This window comes from Drosophila melanogaster, chromosome X, assembly GCF_000001215.4.
Source record: "Drosophila melanogaster chromosome X".
NCBI lineage: Eukaryota > Metazoa > Arthropoda > Insecta > Diptera > Drosophilidae > Drosophila > Drosophila melanogaster.
In genome coordinates, this window is record NC_004354.4 from 3065060 (window position 1) to 3087294 (window position 22235).

General features: G+C 39.3%; 2 protein-coding genes across 6 annotated transcripts in view, besides 2 other annotated features; one reads left to right on the forward strand and one right to left on the reverse strand.

The window, feature by feature from the left end:
• Nucleotides 1-22235, forward strand: part of kirre (kin of irre) — a 394149-nt gene that overhangs the window by 324676 nt on the left and 47238 nt on the right. For 2 of the 4 annotated variants that reach the window (NM_080320.4, NM_001272267.1), the window contains one exon: nt 1052-1449. The exons of the other annotated variants lie outside the window; for them this stretch is intronic. The gene's annotated coding sequence lies outside the window, so the exon portion shown is untranslated. The remainder of the gene's footprint in view (nt 1-1051; nt 1450-22235) is intronic. 4 annotated transcript variants of the gene reach the window in all.
• On the reverse strand, nt 1556-2503 carry CG4116 (uncharacterized protein; the record flags this gene model as incomplete). 2 transcript variants are annotated; one of them, NM_130691.2, is made up of 1 exon in its annotated part: nt 1556-2503. In NM_130691.2, one exon carries the CDS (start codon nt 2501-2503, stop codon nt 1709-1711), a length of 795 nt encoding a protein of 264 aa, NP_570047.1. In that variant the 3' UTR covers nt 1556-1708. The 2 variants fall into 2 exon arrangements, with proteins under 2 accessions (NP_570047.1, NP_001259200.1); NM_001272271.1 differs by having other exon boundaries at nt 1556-2423.
• Nucleotides 5211-8281: a mobile genetic element.
• Nucleotides 10630-15878: a mobile genetic element.

A 22235-nucleotide genomic window follows, 5' to 3' on the forward strand; every position in this document is an offset into this window, starting at 1 on the left:
TTTATATTAATATAGTATATAGTATATAATATAAAATTAGCTAATTTTAAAGCCCAAGCTTTTCAGTTTCGTCTTTGTAGGGCAGCGAAATGTGCTAGACCAAAGGGAACCGGTGAGTGCTTCCAAGGGCAGTGGATGGTGATTTTGACTTTTAGCACAGCACATGTCCTTGGGCTGAGAACCTGTGTACCAACCACCGAACCATCACTCCCCCCCCCCCTCCACCAATTAAACCGTAAGACCCCACCCCTGGCTCCCCCCTGCCCACTACAGATTTTCCCCCAAAAGGTTTCGCGGGCTTGCCCAGGACCTTGGCTCTCGGTTTTTGGCCTGGCACATGGCACGTTTTGTCCGTACCGGAAATGTCCATTCACTTGCATATTAACAAAGTTCCGCACACTCACACACCAGTTGCTATTTGGTCTATGCAAATGCACTGCGAGAAATGGAGAAATGGAAATGGACTTGCGTTTTGGGGTATGTTTTGCATATAGATTATAATTCTGTTAAAACAGCACAACAAATAACCATTGCATACCAATTTCACTACATCAAATCTCAGTCGTCTGCACGTTTCAGTGTATGCTTGCTTGGCAGCAGTACTTAATAAACTCCCCAGGAAGAGACGCAAAAGAGAAGGCCAACCAAGTTGGTCGTACATCATAGGGTCCTTTTCCATATCCTCACCATGGGGGAGAGGCTATGCCAGGGTTTGTGGGGGCGGCGGCGGCGGCGGTGGAAAGGAAACAGGAAAGTATTTTGAAGGCACCGGAAACCGGAAGCAAGCAATAATTCAAATGAATTTCAAATCAAATCATTGCAAAACATTTACAAAGTATGTGCGCCAAAGCGCTGCACAAAACCGCACAAGAGCCAAATGCCAGCAAGTTCAACTTTGACTTTTGCCAGCAGCTGCAGGTGGGCGCCCACGCCTCCTCCATTCGGCCTCTTGCCTTCCACGCCCCTTTCCACAATTTTTCACCACCCATGCCACTATGGCCTTGCAGTGATTAATTTCTATTATTATGACACTGATTAGGTCCACTTACAGGCTCATTACAGTCATGAGCACATAATACACAGCCCGGACACGTGACGGTGATTTAGAGGTTCGCGAAATGGAACAGCGGCGCCGCACGAGGGGTCGTCCTGCTGACCAGGACGAGGAGCAACGGGCGCCACTCCCCGGGCGCCATCCTGCAGACATTTATCAAGACATTGACCGCCGCATGCAGAGCCGACCGGAGACCGTTTGTCTTGCACTTGACCAGGGGCTCACCAAGGGGGTTCTAAACGGGCCAGCGCACCTCGCAGACACACCGACTGGCGGCCCTTTGAACATGAACACCAGTTGGCCCATAAATTAGTGCAACTACGCCAAATCCACTGGCCTACACAAATTTGAGGCTTTGCAATCGCAAATTTGGTCGATTGGAAAACATACACAAGGTGAGAGCAATGATGTCCATGAAATATGCATGTTATACCAAAGCTAAAATTTAATTATCCATTTCACGCCTTTGCCATAATGACCTCGAATAAAACCACCTTGGTTGCAGAGTGTAATTGCTTTCAATCATTTAAATAAATAAATAAGGTTGCCTTCTCGCATACTAATAGTAATCATTAAAAAAAAAAAAATTCCTTGGCTGGGGGGCAAAAAAAAAGTAATTTTTCGCTTAACTAAGAAAGGCGGTGGATCCTCTTCTCAACCGCGATTTGGTCGCACCACCATCACCTGGGCCTTATTCTTGCCCCGCTTGTTGCCACGCCGGCGACGTCGCTGATTGTTGTTGTTAATGCTGCCACGCCTCTTGTTGACCCGGCGCCTACGGGCGGGAACGCGCCTCCTATTGTTCTGGCCACCGGGACGCACTCGACTGGACACCGCCTGGCCAACGATCTGCGGCAAGAGACCGGCAACTGGCGAGGATCCATAGATGACCTGATTAATGGCCGCATTGGTGGCCGACGAGGAGGAAGACGATGATGATGAGGATCCCGAACTGCCCAGGTTCACATAGATAGCTCCATTGGAAGTCGTGGTGACCAGGCCAGTTCCGGTTCCCGAAGTCGTTCCTGTTGTTCCCGTCGATGTGCCCGTAACAGCTCCCGTTCCCGTTGATGTGGTGCCCGAAGTGGGACGCAGTTGCTCCAGCATATCCTGCTTATTGGTTATGTACTGATTCAGGGCCGAGTTGATACCGGTGTTTGAAGAGCTGGTGCTGCTGCTGCCACTGTTCAAGCCCGATGCCAGGAATCTCAGCTGGCCATTTTCGTTGCCATCCTTCACATAGATGCCGGCCAAACGGGTATTTTGTTCCTTGGCCAGCGGATCCTTTTCGACCTTCTGGGCCATTGCTGGGCAACAACTGCCCAGCAGACAGAGCACTAGAATTGCGTAGATCATTTCTGGACGATGGACCATCGAACTGTGTGTGCCATTGGGCAGATCTTTGGCACTTTTATAGCCCAACATGAGTTGACGGAAATCGACTTTCATCGGTCATGGATGCCATGATGCCCGGAATTTTGCTTGCCAATATATATAGGTTATAGGTTTTAGAAAGCCTTTCTTCATTCTTCTCGCACCATTTTTGCTGGCCCCGAGGCCAAATAGTTGGACTTTTCAAGTGGCAAGAGCGTGTCAAGAAGTGCCCCTACTTGTAGGCCATTGTTTGCTTTGCCGCGGATCGTGAACCTCAAGTGGTCGCAGCCGAAACCGAAAAGCAAAACCAAAGCCAAAAACCAAAACCAAAAACCAAGGAGCCACACTTTAATTAAAATTTAAAATCAGCAACAGAAACACGTCTGCTTGCAGCTTCAGTTGGGGGTTTTTTCGGGCACAGTGGGTAATAATATAAATGGGAATTTGAAATCCAAATCGTATATTGGTTTTTGTACCTTTTAAGGGTTCTATTAGCAACGGAATACTGCTCTATAGCCGAGCAAATACTCTGCACGATACAAAGTTGAACCCATAAACCGCTGTTGCCCCTTTATGCACCCACTTAACGCTTTCTCTCTCTCTCTGAGAATTGCATATTTTCATTCACTCCTTTTTTTTTTTTTTTTTGGATCAACCGCTGTGAGATTGTGCATTCGGAATGGTTTCCATCACTTTGGCGCCAGTGTGCCGCAGATGGCGCCCCCTATTGGGGCGCATTTAACCCCCGGAATCCCCCTTTTTGCCAGCCTCATTTCATTTGCCGTTGATGCGATGCTGCCTTGCTGGTGGTGCCTTGCTTCTCAATTTTTCGCCTAAGTTGGCCAACCGACAGTTTTGGGGCTGAATGCCTGGCGGGGGCTGTTGAAATAAATTTCACTTACGCCAACGCTCACACACACGCACCAAAACTACACTGGCCAAAAACACAAAGGATTGCTCTTAAACTAAGAAAAAACAAAGAAAGGGGCAGCCATGTTAAGCATATATTTTTGTAATTGTAGCGATATATGATGATAGTATGTCCCAAATTCCGCTTTTAAGAACCACCAATTGTTTTCTGCCAGTGCAGCGCACACATGGAGCGCCACACGAACGTAGAGACACATACGAATGTCGCTCACTGTTCGCGGTTCGTCCTTTACTTGGCAATGCAATTACAGGCGCTAACCGCGCGTGAAAACAGCAACAGTGGCAATAACAACAACGGCTAAGGGAGAAACTATCCATCCACACCGAAGGGAAGCATATGCTCCTAAAATCATCTTTAAACCGGACTATCCACACGAATTATAATGCGCAGGCTAAACTAGTTTCAAAGCTAATATTAGTAGATAGTATTATAGTGATGTGCATTCAAATAGAACTGGTAATATCATATATATACTAACGTATAGAAAATAAATATATTGAATATGATCATACTTAATAATTTGTTTGTCAACTTAAAAGCTGTCAATTTGCTCAACGATTTGCAGTGACATTCGGCAAGGCAAGAGTATGTCCGATAGTCTTTCCTGCTCCTTGGCCTTCCTCTTGATTCACTTTATCCGGCACCACCTCTCGATTTTCCCCACCCCACACGCAAGGTGAGGCTTCCATTTCCCATTTTCCTGCCACTGAGCGGCTTAAAGCGACGCAATGACAATTAACAACAGGCGACGACAAAACGACAACGAAAGAAGGTGAGGCTAAAAATGGGATGGAGGTTGGGAGGTACTCAGAGGTACTTTTGGGTGGTTGGGGAAAATGCCATATCAATGACAGCACCAGAAGCCCGAGAAGAAAAATAAAGCGACAACTTCACGCCAGGACTCCTCGCAGGAGATTCCACCCACTTGCCAAACCACCACCCACAACCCACCACACAACATCCGACATCCAACAGCCAACACCCACCTGCCCCACACACTTACGCATATTAACAGGCTTGAATTTTTCAGTTTTTCGCAGACTTTTCCAGCAACACACCAACACACCAATAGCCCACCCCTTCCATTTTCATTTGCACGTGCAATTGAAGTGCAAAATGCGTTTGGCAATAGAATTGCCAGCTAAAGTTTTCCCCAAACCAACTCCAATTCCCGCTTTTACCCAGATTTCATTCTCTACCACAATACAAAACTCAGTTCCGTTCTTTCGTCTACTCAATTTTTATTTTTGCTCCACTTCGGTTTGGTTTTTGAAGGGAAATTTTTGTAAGTGAAATTTCAATGACATTTTAATGGAAATTGCAAATGAATGATGAAGTACGTTGGGGAGGGGGGAGGGGGGGGTGGATAGTGGAGGTAGGTGTACTTAGTGGCTTGGAAAACTGCACAGACCATCGGGGGGAATTACAGACTTGCATAATTGATGCCAAACTTAGGGATATCTTGGCACTTAGCAAGCGTAAAGCAGTGCCAAAAATAAAAAAAAAATAAGTGAAATAGCACAGAGAAACTCAAATGTATAGCAGTGAAACCTTTAAAAAAAAGAGGCTAAAAAACACTAGTTAAAATAGGGCTTATACATGGATATCAGGGGCCTAACTCTTGAATGGAATTTTAAAAAATGCATTCATTCAGAACGCGTTTTAATGAAATTTCCCGGCGACGCCATTCCATGTCATCCCGCTCCCGCCTTTAAAAGAAAACTTCACACAAAGGGATAAACTGGGCAGACATGCGAACAGAGTCCCTTCGATTGGGGAATAAAGATGCACAGATCCCCACATGGCATCACATCACGATTCGACTTTGCCCTCGTGTCTGGCGTCAGCTGTAGCTCAAAGAAGCTGGGGTCGGAAAAATCGAATTTTTGAAATTTGAAAGCTGGAATCGTTTGCCCATTTTTTGCCCATGTTTGCCCACCAATTAGTTTTTTTTGCCCACGTCCAGTTTTTGAGATATGAATTTTCGAAAAAGTTCGAAAATTTTCGAAAATCAAAAATTTCGCTTTTTTCAAATTTTTTTTTTTTAAATCGCAATAACATCGTTTGCCCACGTTTGCCCACCCTTTAGAATTTTGAAAAAATTTATACTTTAGGAAATATAAGGCTTTTAAGTTTACCTCGGTCTAATCAGAGAGTAAATCGTTTGCCCATCCAAATATTATCAACAAAAAACGTTTGCCCAACCATTATTATTAGTTTTTATCGTTTGCCCACCCTTTAAAAAACCTTTAACAAAAATTTTTTTTCGATTGCCCACATTTAAAATACAACCAATTTCCTTAGCCCACCTCTTTAAAATAAAAATTTCCAATAAAAAACGTTTGCCCACCATTTAAAACTAAATAATTTCGATTGCCCACCTTTTAAAACTAAATAATTTCGTTTGCCCATCCTTTAAAATTCATTTTTAACGTTTGCCCACCCTTTAAAAATAAATTATTTAGTTTTAAGAGTGGGCAAACGAAAAAAACAAATTTTAAAGGATGGGCAAACGAAATTATTTAGTTTTAAAAGGTGGGCAATCGAAATTATTTAGTTTTAAGAGTGGGCAAACGACAAAAACAAATTTTAAAGGGTGGGCAAACGAAATAATTTATTTTTAAAGGGTGGGCAAACGTTAAAAATGAATTTTAAAGGATGGGCAAACGAAATTATTTAGTTTTAAAAGGTGGGCAATCGAAATTATTTAGTTTTAAGAGTGGGCAAACGACAAAAACAAATTTTAAAGGGTGGGCAAACGAAATAATTTATTTTTAAAGGGTGGGCAAACGTTAAAAATGAATTTTAAAGGATGGGCAAACGAAATTATTTAGTTTTAAAAGGTGGGCAATCGAAATTATTTAGTTTTAAGAGTGGGCAAACGACAAAAACAAATTTTAAAGGGTGGGCAAACGAAATAATTTATTTTTAAAGGGTGGGCAAACGTTAAAAATGAATTTTAAAGGATGGGCAAACGAAATTATTTAGTTTTAAAAGGTGGGCAATCGAAATTATTTAGTTTTAAGAGTGGGCAAACGAAAAAAACAAATTTTAAAGGGTGGGCAAACGAAATAATTTATTTTTAAAGGGTGGGCAAACGTTAAAAATGAATTTTAAAGGATGGGCAAACGAAATTATTTAGTTTTAAAAGGTGGGCAATCGAAATTATTTAGTTTTAAGAGTGGGCAAACGACAAAAACAAATTTTAAAGGGTGGGCAAACGAAATAATTTATTTTTAAAGGGTGGGCAAACGTTAAAAATGAATTTTAAAGGATGGGCAAACGAAATTATTTAGTTTTAAAAGGTGGGCAATCGAAATTATTTAGTTTTAAGAGTGGGCAAACGACAAAAACAAATTTTAAAGGGTGGGCAAACGAAATAATTTATTTTTAAAGGGTGGGCAAACGTTAAAAATGAATTTTAAAGGATGGGCAAACGAAATTATTTAGTTTTAAAAGGTGGGCAATCGAAATTATTTAGTTTTAAGAGTGGGCAAACGACAAAAACAAATTTTAAAGGGTGGGCAAACGAAATAATTTATTTTTAAAGGGTGGGCAAACGTTAAAAATGAATTTTAAAGGATGGGCAAACGAAATTATTTAGTTTTAAAAGGTGGGCAATCGAAATTATTTAGTTTTAAGAGTGGGCAAACGAAAAAAACAAATTTTAAAGGGTGGGCAAACGAAATAATTTATTTTTAAAGGGTGGGCAAACGTTAAAAATGAATTTTAAAGGATGGGCAAACGAAATTATTTAGTTTTAAAAGGTGGGCAATCGAAATTATTTAGTTTTAAGAGTGGGCAAACGAAAAAAACAAATTTTAAAGGGTGGGCAAACGAAATAATTTATTTTTAAAGGGTGGGCAAACGTTAAAAATGAATTTTAAAGGATGGGCAAACGAAATTATTTAGTTTTAAAAGGTGGGCAATCGAAATTATTTAGTTTTAAGAGTGGGCAAACGAAAAAAACAAATTTTAAAGGGTGGGCAAACGAAATAATTTATTTTTAAAGGGTGGGCAAACGTTAAAAATGAATTTTAAAGGATGGGCAAACGAAATTATTTAGTTTTAAAAGGTGGGCAATCGAAATTATTTAGTTTTAAGAGTGGGCAAACGAAAAAAACAAATTTTAAAGGGTGGGCAAACGAAATAATTTATTTTTAAAGGGTGGGCAAACGTTAAAAATGAATTTTAAAGGATGGGCAAACGAAATTATTTAGTTTTAAAAGGTGGGCAATCGAAATTATTTAGTTTTAAGAGTGGGCAAACGAAAAAAACAAATTTTAAAGGGTGGGCAAACGTAATAATTTATTTTTAAAGGGTGGGCAAACGTTAAAAATGAATTTTAAAGGATGGGCAAACGAAATTATTTAGTTTTAAAAGGTGGGCAATCGAAATTATTTAGTTTTAAATGGTGGGCAAACGTTTTTTATTGGAAATTTTTATTTTAAAGAGGTGGGCTAAGGAAATTGGTTGTATTTTAAATGTGGGCAATCGAAAAAAAATTTTTGTTAAAGGTTTTTTAAAGGGTGGGCAAACGATAAAAACTAATAATAATGGTTGGGCAAACGTTTTTTGTTGATAATATTTGGTTTTAAGAGATGGGCAAACGATTTACTCTCTGATTAGACCGAGGTAAACTTAAAAGCCTTATATTTCCTAAAGTATAAATTTTTTCAAAATTCTAAAGGGTGGGCAAACGTGGGCAAACGATGTTATTGCGATTTAAAAAAAAAAAATTTGAAAAAAGCGAAATTTTTGATTTTCGAAAATTTTCGAACTTTTTCGAAAATTCATATCTCAAAAACTGGACGTGGGCAAAAAAAACTAATTGGTGGGCAAACATGGGCAAAAAATGGGCAAACGATTCCAGCTTTCAAATTTCAAAAATTCGATTTTTCCGACCCCAGCTTCTTTGAGCTGTCAGCTGTCTTTTCCTCAGTCTTCTATCTTCAGCCTTCAGTCTTTGGTCTTCAGCCTCTAGTCTACAGTCTGCAGTCTGCAATCCTCTGTCTGCAGATTGCAATGCGCTATCGCTATACATATGTATGTATGTATGTTTGTATGTGGCGATATAATGCTGGCTCGTCTGGGAGGCCACCGAAATAGACGGGAGTCAAAAGAATTTCCAGCCTATGTCAACGTTGCTTGCGATGGGGAGAGACGTTCTGGCATTCTGTTTACCAAAATAGACCGACAAATGTTCCCCAATCCGAAAACGGGACTTTAAGGCCTTGTGCAGTGAGAGAAACGCGTCAATTGCTTAATAAATACATATATGTCTCAAAACATTAAAACCAAGACAATGGAATCTCTTACTCGAAATTAGTTATCATCTAAAAATTCCTGGTAGATAATCGATATCGTTGGTTGCTAATCACTAAGTGATTAATTCATGTATGCGCCTTTTGCTGCAATTTCAAAAACCTAAAATCTAAAGTAATTCACACATTTTCTCGCTGTGCACCATCCCATGCCGCTTGATCCCTGCTCCCCTCGAGATTTTCGCATTAAACATGTCAAACGCTCGTCTCGTCGGCTGCAATTAATAAAGGTGCTACATGGATGCGACTGGGGATGTAAATGGAATGGAATGACTGGATCAGGCGACCGAGTTGTCTGCCCGTAGTCTTAAAATAGATCTACACATCTATCCCCCGAAGCTTCCATATCCCCCGGATCTTGCATTTTCCGGACTTTCGCCTGGCGTGTTAATTTGTCCCGGGTTTTCCAACGTAAGTGGGTAGGAAAACCCCGGATCCGTAATGCCCCCGACCAAGTAATACGCCCCCAACACGATGGCATTTCTCGTTATTTATTTGCCGCGTCTGTTTGTCATTTTCGGTATTTGGTAGTCGGATCTTCAGAGGGTTGCGACCAAACAAAGCGAAATGGGGAAGTTGGACACTTTTTTTTATGGCCCAGCGCGAGGCAAACATTTCTCAATGTTTTCTAGAGGAGGGGGGGGCGGTGGGGTGGGCTCTGCTGGCTTTGGGCTTTACCTTTGCGGAGGGGCGCGACGATTATTGATCTTTAGCCAGAAGTTTGCTACATTTCCGTGTCTATTTTGGGGCACCCGGGGAATACACAATTGAAACACTTCCGTTAATGCATTGATATCACGTGCGAGGCCATGTTGACAATCTGATTTCCAGATCCTCCAGTGGGGGAGCCCATTATTCGGGGTGGGCCCCCGGTGCGTCTTTGAAGATCGGAAAGAGTTAGAGGAAGTTGGGGAGTCGGTCGTTGGAAGTATTTGGGGAGTGACAGCGTGCATTTTAGGGGACATTTAAGCACTAGCTTTCGTAGAAAAACGGGAAACTTGGGGAGCAATTTAGTTTTTGAGATAAAATAGCGGAAAATAAAATAACAGCAAAGTACAATATGAATAGTAATATTACATCCTCAATACCCATTTACCCCTTTTTTTAATAATAAAACAAAATATATGAAATTCAAAGTGTAAAATTGTCATATCTGTAATAATACTGATCACTTACCTCACTTTAAAATTGGCACTAGTTTTTAAGATGTTGGATTTACGAATATTGACTTTTCACTCACATTTTTTTTTATTATTACCTAAAACACTTAAACACTCATTTTAGAATTTTTAGAATTGATCACAAAAACAAAAAGAAAACAAAAACCGCAATTTGACTTGAAATTGCACACACACACATACACTAACACACGCGATTGTAGCAAAACTCCATTTGCGCCATTTGTAAATTCGCCGTTGCAATCGAATAAAGTAGTAGAAATTGCGCAGTAGAAATTCGCTCGCTCGCGCTGCGCGTTAAAATAAGCGGATAACCGAAAAAGTGGAGAGAAAAGAGCGATTGTAATGGTAGATGGTGGCTGCTTTCGCTTTTCCTTCATTTTCTGTTTGCTCCTTTCATTGATCTTTTAAGCAAAACCGAAAAAACGAGTAGAAATTACGTCACCGCGCAGCGATCACTCGTTTTGAATAGTTTTTTGGTACGATTAACTAAATAATAATTTTGTCAAAACTATTGTGCAGTTAAAGTACGCCCGATGCGCGCAAAATATGCGGTAAACCGAAAGAGGGTGAGTAAAGAGCGATTGTAACGGTAAATGGTGGCTGCTTTCGCATTTTTCCCTTTGCTCCTTTCTTTGATCTTTGAATTACTTAAAACACTTCAACACACACTTTAAATATTTGAGAAATGATCACAACAACAAAAAAGAAAAAAAAAACACATTCACATTTTAAATTGCATGCACTTTTAGGCGCACGCACACATATAGTCATGTATACCCTTACATACCCTCTTATTAGATTAAGTTATGTTAGAATACACATGGCGCTAAGCTTTTTGTCTGAGCTTAGCTTTATTTTTAGTCAGTAGATAAGAAGACCTCGATCTGTACACATCATTGAATAAACCCTCAATTTGTTAAGCGAAACCTTTCGTTTTGTTTTAACCCCTCTTTAATCGACAAAGAAGTCGATGGGTGCTTAACTGAGGAGTTCAACCTTCAACCTACAGACGACAACGAAGTCGTTTCTGGAGGCAACGATCTTTTGGACACAACGGTCTCTGCTCGGAAGGCCCTATCAACCTTCCACATAACTGGCGACGAGGATCAACACAGAAAAAATAAGGAAACCAGCCATACGTCAAGAAATTCATTCGGAACCACAGTAAGCTGTTCTTATGTAATTTAAGTCCGGAAATCTTCAATACGTTAACCAATGCACGTGGCCGAGTATAAAGAGGAACATAAAACATAACTGGAAAGCTTTGGAACACCTGCATGTACGGAGTGACGAAACCCAACCTGGAGAAGAAGAACTTAAGCTGATAAAATTTTTTTTTTCTTCGACAAAGCTCTTTATACTAGCTAAGATAAGAAACTAAAAGCTAACTATTAATACTTGCGAACCTCGAGAGAAAACAAAGAAATCTAAAATGAACGAAAATAGCTTAGCCGCATTTAACTCAACAATGAACTGCATCAAGTTAATACAAAATTTTGATGGTACTGATACAAATCAATTGCCAGATTTAATTACACAAATAGAAAATATCCTTCCTTCTTTTGATGTTTTCGACACGAATACAAAAAATATTTTGTTTGGCTTTATAAAAAATAAATTTGTGGGATTATGCAGGCCAGTGATTCATAGGCATGGAAATATGACAGAGTGGGAAAGTTTTAAATGTGTAATTCTGAAAAATTTCGGGGAAAAAGAAACAAGCGATGTCTTAATGGATATGTTAAAATTGTGTCGAGTGGAATCAACTATAGAAGAATATTATAACAAAATTAATGAAATTTCGAATAGGGTACACAACCGGATACTGATCCATGACGACAAAACATACACCACATTAGAAGTGAACCGAATTGCACTCCGCGTTTTTAGAGACAACTTGCCTGAACCTACAAAAACGTTAATATTCGCGAGAAACCCAAATTCCGTAGAGGATGCCTATAAAATCATTGAAGATGCTCGGCATCAAAGCTACACATTATACGGACCAATTCGAAGAAATAATAGGTACAATAAACCCAACTTCAGAACCAATTTCAGTAATGATAATAGAAATGTAAACGAACCAGTCGTTACAGAAAGAAGCCTTGATGAAGCCAATAGGTTTCAACAAAATAATGTTGAACAACAAGAAAATTCAAGAACTGAAGGTACGCCTAGGGTAAATAATAGAAGGCAGGGATATCAATATCAATCGAATAATAGCTCAACTTCTAATTCTGCTCGAGTCTCAACAAATAGTCGAAATGTGCAAAGCTCTGAGCAAAGCAGGCGTAGTTTCGAGCCAATGGATATTAATCAATCAAGTGTAAATTTTCAGATAGAGGATCAAGACGAATACCATATATAGAAGTTCAAGGTAAAAAGAGGCCATTATTATTTATTATTGACACTGGAGCAGAATTCAGTGTAATAAATGATAATTTGTGTCACCCGAAGTGGAAAACAGACATTGACATAGAAGTAAAAGCAATGGGAAACAAAATTAAAATAGGAAAATTATGCAGGTTTCCATGTTTTCAAGAATTTGAAGCTGAAGGTTATATTTGTGAATTTCTAGAGTATAATTTTCACAACTATTTCGATGGGCTAATTGGCTGTAACATACTTAATGACTTGCATGCAGTCATCGATTACTCAAACAAAAAGATTCAACTCAATAATGTTTATTTAGATCTTTTAGTTCAGGAAAACCACTTGGATCTTGGCATACATAACTTAATTCCAATGAACTTAATTTGTCCACAGGCCAGATCCTCAATAAATGAGCTTATACAAAAATTCGAACATATTTTTTACAAAGAAGGCCAAGACCTAAGTTTCACAAGTGAAATCAAACACAGGATTATTACAAAGAATGATCTTCCCATTTATTCGAAAACATACAAATACCCAGAAATTCACAAAGACGAAGTTAACCGGCAAATAGCAGAAATGTTAGATCAAGGAATTATAAGACACTCTAAAAGCCCATATAATAGTCCTTTGTGGGTTGTTCAGAAAAAAATGGACCAGTCCAATAAGCAAAAGTGGCGGCTCGTCGTAGACTACCGTAAACTTAATAAGGAAACCATTGAAGATCGATTCCCGATCCCAAATATAGACGAGATTTTCGACAAATTGGGCGACTGTAAAATTTTTTCAACTTTAGACCTTGCAAAAGGTTTCTATCAGATAGAAATGGACAACAAAGATGTGCACAAAACAGCCTTTTCAACAACCAGTGGCCATTACGAGTTCCTTCGTATGCCTTTCGGACTACGGAACGCACCTTCAACATTTCAAAGGCTAATGAATAATATCCTTAGCCCCTATACCGGACAATTTTGCATTGTTTACATGGATGACATCCTTATATTTTCTAAGAATATAGGGGAACACGTCAATCATTTAAGCTGTATCTTCAGCTGTCTATCTAAGGCAAATTTAAAACTCCAATCAGACAAATGCGAGTTTGCCAGAGAGGAGATTGAATTTCTCGGACATACCATTAATTCAGAAGGTCTAAAGCCAAGTCAGAAGAAAATTGACGCAATTTGTAAGATAAATTTACCGACAAACCAGAAACAAATTAAAAGTTTTCTAGGCATCACAGGTTATTTGAGGCGCTACATAAAAGACTACTCCAAAATTGCCCAGCCCTTAATAAAATACTTAAAGAAAAATTCTAAAATAAACACACATGATCAAGAATACGTAGAAGCTTTTCAAAAACTAAAAATCCTAATAACAAGCGATCCGATAGTCGTTTACCCAGATTTTAACAAACAATTCACGATAGTTACAGACGCAAGTAACTATGCATTAGGCGCCGTGCTCATGCAAGATAATAAAGTAATTTCTTATGCTAGTCGTTCTCTTAAAAATCATGAACTTAATTACAGTACAATAGAAAAAGAGCTTCTTGCAATCTATTGGTCAACAAAATTCTTTAAATATTATATTTATGGAAGAAAGTTTATAATTAAAACCGACCATAGACCCCTAGTTTGGCTTAATAATCTAAAGGAACCCAACCTAAAGTTACAACGTTGGAAAGTGCAATTAAACGAGTTTGATTTTGACATAACATTTATAAAAGGTAAAGAAAACGCTTTAGCAGACGGACTTAGCAGAATTGTCAAAGCATCAACAGAAGAGTATGATAAAAATGCCCAAACAAATATAGAAATTAATAACTTAGATATATTTATGCTAGAGAACACTAACACATTACCGGAAGTTACGCCTAAGACAAAAATTATAAATGAAGATTTCTCGAAAGATCTAATTCATATATTTGCCAACGATATTGACGATTTGGAAACTATTCACAGTGCGGACTCAGACGATCTTAATTTTATTAGTATTACAACTAATTGTCTAAACGTTTTTAAAATCCAAATACAAATAATAGAAGCGGAAAGCGATTTAAGTACCTTCAAAATTTTGCATAACAAGAAAATACGACATATCTTTAAATCAAGCGGAAATCAGGAAAATATGCTTAAGTTCATGCAAGAGAAACTGCCAGAAAAAGGCTTAGTTGTAATATTTTGTGAAAATTTAAGTTTATTTGTAAAATTTCAAGAAATTTATAGGCAGTATTTTTCAAGTAATAAAAATTTAAGAATTCTAAAGTCAGGTACATTGTTAGAAGACATAAATGATAAAGAAAAACTCCTGAAGATTATCGAAAACGAACACATAAAGAATAATCACAGAGGCATTAACGAAATTTTTATATCTATAAGAGAAAAATACTATTATCCAAAAATGCAAAAGTTTATTCAAAATTATATTAACAATTGTAAAATTTGTAATTTAGCCAAATATGATAGACAACCTATAAAATATAATTTTAATATTACAGAAACGCCAGATAAAATAAACGATATAATTCACATAGACATCTGGTATCCTAAAAGAAACATTATGTACGTTACATCAATTGACAAAATGTCTAAATATGCCACTGCTCAACATATTAAAGACAGATCTTGGATTTCTTTGCTTAACGCAATCAAATTAAGAATTCAATACTTAGGAAAGCCGAAAAAGATTGTAACTGATAACGAATTCGATATTGTCGTAATTAAGCAATTTCTCCTCGAAAATAACATAGATATACACTTTACAACTCCTTATAAGAAAACTGGAAACTCTGATGTGGAAAGATTGCACTTAACCCTAAATGAACATATGCGATTGTATAATGCTGATCCAAACAATTTTGACACTATTCAAGAAAATGTTTATAAAGCAATTGTTTGCTATAATAACACAATTCATTCAACCACAAATATTAGACCGATAGATTTATTTAATAATATACTTTGTCACGAAGACATCTCTAAACTATCCGAAAAGCTAGTAAGAAACAAACAAACTTTAAATGCAAAACAGGATAACATAAACGAGTCAAACTTCTCAAATATATTTGTAAAAAATAATCAAGTAGGAAAATCAAATCCAAAATATAAAGAAATAAGTAATTACACTCAATACGGTAACTACTTGATTAATAATAAAGACAATAAACGAAAAATCTATAAGGATCAGGTGAAACGGAAATATAAATATCAAAATGAAGATTGTGAAACCTAACATTTCTGTACTCCTATTATTTACATATGTATTACTTAATGAAATAATTTCAACCACATACTTGAAACTTACGCTGGGGGAGTCATGTATACCCTTACATACCCTCTTATTAGATTAAGTTATGTTAGAATACACATGGCGCTAAGCTTTTTGTCTGAGCTTAGCTTTATTTTTAGTCAGTAGATAAGAAGACCTCGATCTGTACACATCATTGAATAAACCCTCAATTTGTTAAGCGAAACCTTTCGTTTTGTTTTAACCCCTCTTTAATCGACAAAGAAGTCGATGGGTGCTTAACTGAGGAGTTCAACCTTCAACCTACAGACGACAACGAAGTCGTTTCTGGAGGCAACGATCTTTTGGACACAACGGTCTCTGCTCGGAAGGCCCTATCAACCTTCCACATAACTATATACATACACATGTACATATGAATTCGTAAGTGCACCTGGGTGTAAAAGCGCAATAATAGGCAGTAACGCGCTGATAGAATCGAAATATCGCCAAATATCGATTGGAAATTGTTTCATCGGGATTCTATCAAATGTTACGCTTTTTCTTCTTACGCGTGTTACATATTTTAAGCCGTAAAAAAATAAATTGATTAAATTCAAACTATTGCGCAGTAAAAATACTTGCGGGGCGCTCAAAAAGAACTAAAAACCGAAAGAAACGGAGTGAGAATTGCGATTCTAACGGTAAGTGGTGGCCGCTTTCCTTCATTTTCTTTTTCTTCTTTTATAAAACACTTGTACGCAGACTTTAAATATACGTATTAGAAAGATTCACTACAACAAACACTAAAACACTCAATTTAATATACATACTTTTGTACGTATTAGAAAGAATCACAACAACAAAAAAGAAACAAATAACACAAATTCCATTCGAATTGCACGTGCACTTGCACACATACATAAGTATGTGCATACATATGTATGTATGTATATGTAAAAACCGCCAATTAATCAAATAAAAATGTTATATTTCGAGGGGAAATAACTTCGACGGGCGGTGATCACTTGTTACGAGCACTTTTAACACGTTTTGCATAATTTTAAGCCCGATTACCTGCGTTAATTTGATTAAATTAATACTTTTCGGCAGCAGTGACGCGCGTTCGGCTTCAATGCGCGTGGTAAAAATAAAGTGTTGGTGAAGGAGGGGGAGCACAAAAGAGAGAGTCTAACGGAAGCTCTTATTTTTCGCGACTGAGATTCTCTCTTTGATCGCTTCTTTGAGCTTGGCTCTCTGGCCAAAGAAATTGCGGTACATGGTAGTTGGTTTATTTAACCTTCAATATATTAGTATTATGAAATCCATAAATAGTTTGATAGTTTTAAATTGTTTTCCCTTTAACTTGTAGTAAGACTTTTGACATTAGTAAGTCGGTGGCTCGATTTCGCACCCCTCTCCAGCAGCTAGAGATCCCGCACCCACCACTCTACACAATTGACCACGTGGTATGTAAATGCATACATACATACACACATATTTTTCGTGTTTAGTTTCTCACGTGAATACGCCTTAAGATAAGTTTTATTTATTTCACACACCCCCCCCCCCCCCCGCCTCTGATTACTTCCCTTGCGAGATTTCAATGGAAAATGGAAAACCAGATTGTTGGTGGATTTCCAACGGGAAACCACAATCGTGTCCTATGCAAATGTGTGATAAACGCAATCCTTTTGAGCGTCGATGGTGGCTAGATAACTCAAGGATCCAATTGAAATGCCAGCGCCATCATCGGCCAGCAACTTTCGTCGCCGGTCATTAGCGACATCCAATCCAATCTCAATGGGGTCCTGGTCCTTGGCAGAGCATCCCTGCCAGCGGAGCACTCCAACTAAGTTCGGAATGGCAAACTCAACTCAGCTCAACTCAAGTCAAATCGCGTGGCCCGAGGGTCCACACCCACTTGAGGGGACTCCTCGAGGATATGGAGATCGGGCTGACAGCTGCAGGCGGTACCGACTGCAATTAGGAGCGGCACAAGTGCTTCCAGATGACCATCGTAAATTATGTAGACGCGCGGGCGTAACCCAAACATCCAAAACATGGAAATCAAATTTCGATGGGCCAGCGCACAGATGCACATGCGATGTATGGATGTATGGGTGTATGGATGTATGGATGTATGGAAGGGGTTTGGCCTGACCACTCGAAAGTATCGGATTGCCGGGGCCGCAGGCGCCTGTGGGCGGGTCGTGCAAGGACTTGAGCCTCAGGATAAATCAGCCGGGGAATGTCGGGGGAACAGCCTGGAACAGCCTGCAATTGCACTCCAACTCTCTCTCACACTCGAAAAACTCTAAAAAAAATAATTAAAGGCTCTTGGACACCCGAGCCAGGATAATGACAGCCAGTCTTTGTAATGCGAGACGCAACTTCTCCTTCACATTTCTTGTTAGCGTTTTTCCTTTGAATTTGCGCCGCAAACTTTTGTTTATTTGTTTTGTCAACATTTCGGGATCTCTATTTTTTTTTGGAAGTCATCTTGGGTTTCGTAGCAAGTTTCGTATTCGTTTCATTTCATTTTGGAAAATCAGGAAATGCAACTCAATCAAACGGAGATCCATCCATTTTCATCCGTTCGTCGCGTCGACTTGTGTGGCTTTGCTCACACGCATTTTTCACGCTAAGCGATCGGCTCTTTATTGGCTTTAAAAAAAAAAAAAAAAAAAAATTGTATGCGTATGCCCGCTGAGCCCCCGGCAAAAGGGCACTCAATTTGTCATGCTCGCAGGGTTATTTTATCCTATTTTCATTTTCATTTTCATTTTCATTCTAGTTGCGTAATGAATTTGTTTTAACCGAGAAACTGCCGTGTTTCGTGTCATAAACACTTGTGCTTAATTCGTTAGTAGAAACGCTGCATTTATTATAGATATTAATTATAATTTAGTTAACTTTAAAGTTTCATAAGACAATAATTTGTTACATTGATTTGTTCATTTCTGTGTAAAACTAACATTCTTCTCAACTCACATTACTTTTTACAAATGGTGCTATTATTCTGAACACGACTGTTGCTGACCAAAATGTGTGGAGTTAACTCTCTCTGCATGTGGCGCTTTTCATTGGATTTTCATTAATTTGAGCCGTGTAGTTTTTCCTTCCCGCTGCTTTTTTTTGATGCTGTTGTTATCGTTGTTGTAATTGGTGTTGTTGTTGTTGTTGTTATTATTATTGTAGTTTTTGTGGTTGTTGTTTTTGAAGAGGGCGCGTAATTGATTTGTGGTTCATGCATCCTAAGCAAACAAATTGGATTTGCAGCGGTTTGAGCGGTGAGTTTCGGTGTTTTTTCGGGCGGACGGTGGGCGTTGGAAATTTGGGTGGCAAATCAGTGAAAATCGGCAAAGTCGAGGGAAACCAGGTTTCAAATTCGGCGGGTGACCATTGCAAAAATGTGTATTAAACTGGTAAATTTTAGAGCCAGAAAGTACGAACAAATGTACATACATATGGTAACTTTCGTTTCGAAAACAATCAAATCAAAAACCAGATAGCAAACAAATTCGCAGCTATGAACGTGTGATAGATAGCTCTGTTATATTTCGTCGAAAGCCCAACTAAGCATCGATTTGGAATCGTATTCGACATGAAAGTGCCCCAAACAAATTATAATCCAATTATTGCTCGCCTCCAAGCCCCCATCGATGGTGAACAAATCCATTATAAGGGTCCTTCCGGCGGACCCGCCACTATATAGTAATACCCCCCTTATAAGCCACGAATCCGAACCGTTTCATCAATCATCCGCCCAATCAAAATTGCCGACTCATTCGAGTGACTTTGGTGTTGCTTTTGACACATTTCTCGAGCGCCAAATCGATCATTATCAGCGAATGCCGTCGTCGCAAACGCCCCACAAAAGTTAAGTAAAAACAATATACATGTATATATATACATATACATATATGTATATATATGTATCTGTATCCAACTGAAACGAACAAGTTAACAGCTGAAATACCCTCTATAAAATATAATAAGTGCTGAAACAACTTTAGCTTAAGTTATTCACATAAGCTCTTTATGTGATCTTGTCAGCTTTATATCTCAACTGATGTACCCTCTGTGTTAGGGTATGATTATTCAAAAATCACAACAAAAAAAAAAAGAAGAGAACGATCTGTGGAAAGTGGTGGGCAGCTCATTTGGAGCCCTGATTTGGTCATTTGGCGTCCGTTTCGTTCGCCCTCTGTGTGCAAATTAAGTTTTATTAATTTAATTTTTTTAACAAGCCGCGATCGCGCGATTTATGACCCCAAAGTATATATATTGAGACATATTGCGTACGATTTTGCGGCTTATTTATTTCTAATTTCGTTCAGAGAAGGCAACGTAATGACCGCTGATGATGAGGTGTTTATGACCGCGGCCAGGTATCTCGAATATTTTGCATTAGTCACGCTTATTGTCTTCAGCCGAAACGGGGGCGTTTCTTGGCATTCGGTTATGGGTTATATGTGTATATACTATTGGGCTTTATAGGTCGCGGATCGGCATTGCCCCTTTGTCTTTGCGCCGCATTTCCCGCCGTTTCGAACTCGGCGGCAGTCATTAGACGCACAGCGAAATCGAACCGCAAGATGAAACTGAAAACGTGAGAAATTGATTTCGATATGCTGGCGACGGTGGGTGGAGTGAGTGAATCGCCGGAAGCCCATCACTTAGGTGTGGCTAACAATCACATGCAGGCGGCTGCCAAGAAGTTTGAAACTCATTATGGCAAGGTACCTCATCGAAAGGCCAAAGCAAAAAAAAAAAAAGAGCCTTTCCATCAGTGAAAGTGCTCCCCGATGAAAGACCGTGAATTACTCGCACCCATTTGTGCGAATTGTTATAATGGAGCGGCGTGCAGGAATGCCCTAATCGGGCCACTGAATACGGCCATCTATCTATTTGGCCAGGCCAAATAGCCCGGTCTATACACAATATACAGCACCCCACCTCCCAATCAACGAAACACTGACCAAGCGGCCACTTAGCGGAACTCGAATTGTGTACGGCGCCCAAAAGTGCAGTGCGGAAATCAAACAATGCCATTAGGCTAATAATTGCCGCTCGTTATTGTTGTAATTGTCGGCATTGGAGGCTCTCTAGCTGCCAGCCAGACTAAACGTATTAATTAAGCTATTTATCTAAACTAATGCGAGCATTTAGTGGCCAAGACAAGAAGCAAATTGCACTCATTAGTCCGGCAATCCGGACAACAGTCTTCGATGAGCCAGCCGGCCAATCGGTTTTTCTCCCAGAGATAATTGGACCCGGATAAGTAGCAAGTGGCTTGAGGATTGAGGAATGTTTTCGGGCCAATTGGAGATATCGTCACTAGCCGGCGTAGCGATCAGCCGGGGATGCGGCAGCTATATCATCATTAAAGCCGCTCCCTGCTCTTAAAAACGGGACTGCAAACACGGTGCACTGCACTCGAAAAAAAAAACAAAAATAAAAAATAAAACGCTTTAGCATTTCTACACTCGCAACTTGTGCCGCTGCGAAGTCTTCATTTTAGTTTCTTGTATTTTTTAGCCATTTCACCAGTCGAGGCTAACTTTTTTCTCACAGTGCAGCTTATCGGCTGCCGCGTCATTAGCTTGATTATGATTATCAATGAGCACATCGCCAACGCCGTCGCCGTGCCACATTAAATAACACAAGAACTTGTCTTTGTCGGAAAACTGGAACTGAAAACTGGAGCCAGGGCTCGTTCCTTGGCTTTTAACTTGGCCTTTGTCTTTGGACTTGGACTTGGACTTGCTCAACTGACCGCTGAACTTAATTCACAAATTAATCGTTTGCCACGAGAAGAAGGAGTCCATTGGCTGTGCCTTGAATTTGGTGCCGGAAATATCTTCTTATAATTAAGAAAACTAACTACAAGTAACTTATGTAAAAGAGTACAATAGTTTTAGATACTTTGCTATTAAGTGAAATTTTTGTTAACTTAAAGTTCGAATTTACTCACTTTTCTTTTTTGACTTCAGGGTATTAGAAATTCACTTCAAGCCCACTGTCGCCATCGCTCGTTTTAATTTTCGCCTTAGTTTCGTTTTTTTTTTTTTGGGCTTTGTAGCTCGTTCTTCGATGATTTCAAAGATCTGGGATCTCGGTTTCGAGATCTGGTGCGTTTGATAAAAGCGATTGAATGTTTCCCAGGCGGCGTGACAAATTGCTGGGACGCAGATTTCAGATTGGTTTTTGTGCTACGGTCGCAGGGTTTTTACCAGCCCCTAAACATTGTGATTAGCATAATGATGTTGTCGCGGAGGGCGATGTACACACATACGTATGTACATACATACATGCATATATATATATTCTATACATCGATTTTGTCAGCTGTTGCCGGCATCTGATTTCTTTAATGGAGCCCGGGGACAGAAGCCAGAGTCGCAGGACCCCAACTCCTGCACTTACACGTAAACATAATCGTAATAAAAGGCCACATATGGTTGCCAGGTAGCGATAGCTGGGGTACGCAGCCAGGGTAGGTCAGCCAGGGATAGGTAAAAGCTGGTGGGGATTGGCGGGGAGTTGGCCACATGTGCCATCTACACACACACACACACAAAAACACACACACTCGAAGCGAGTGAAATGTGCTCATATTTTAACATTCCCAACCCCCAAAAAGTAGCGTAGGAAAAAGTAAAGCGAGCCATCAAAAAGGCAACAACATCATCATAAGCAGCATCCCCAAAACACTCGAAGAAATTACACCTCATTTCGCATAATACGTGAATGTTTGGTTGTTTGAA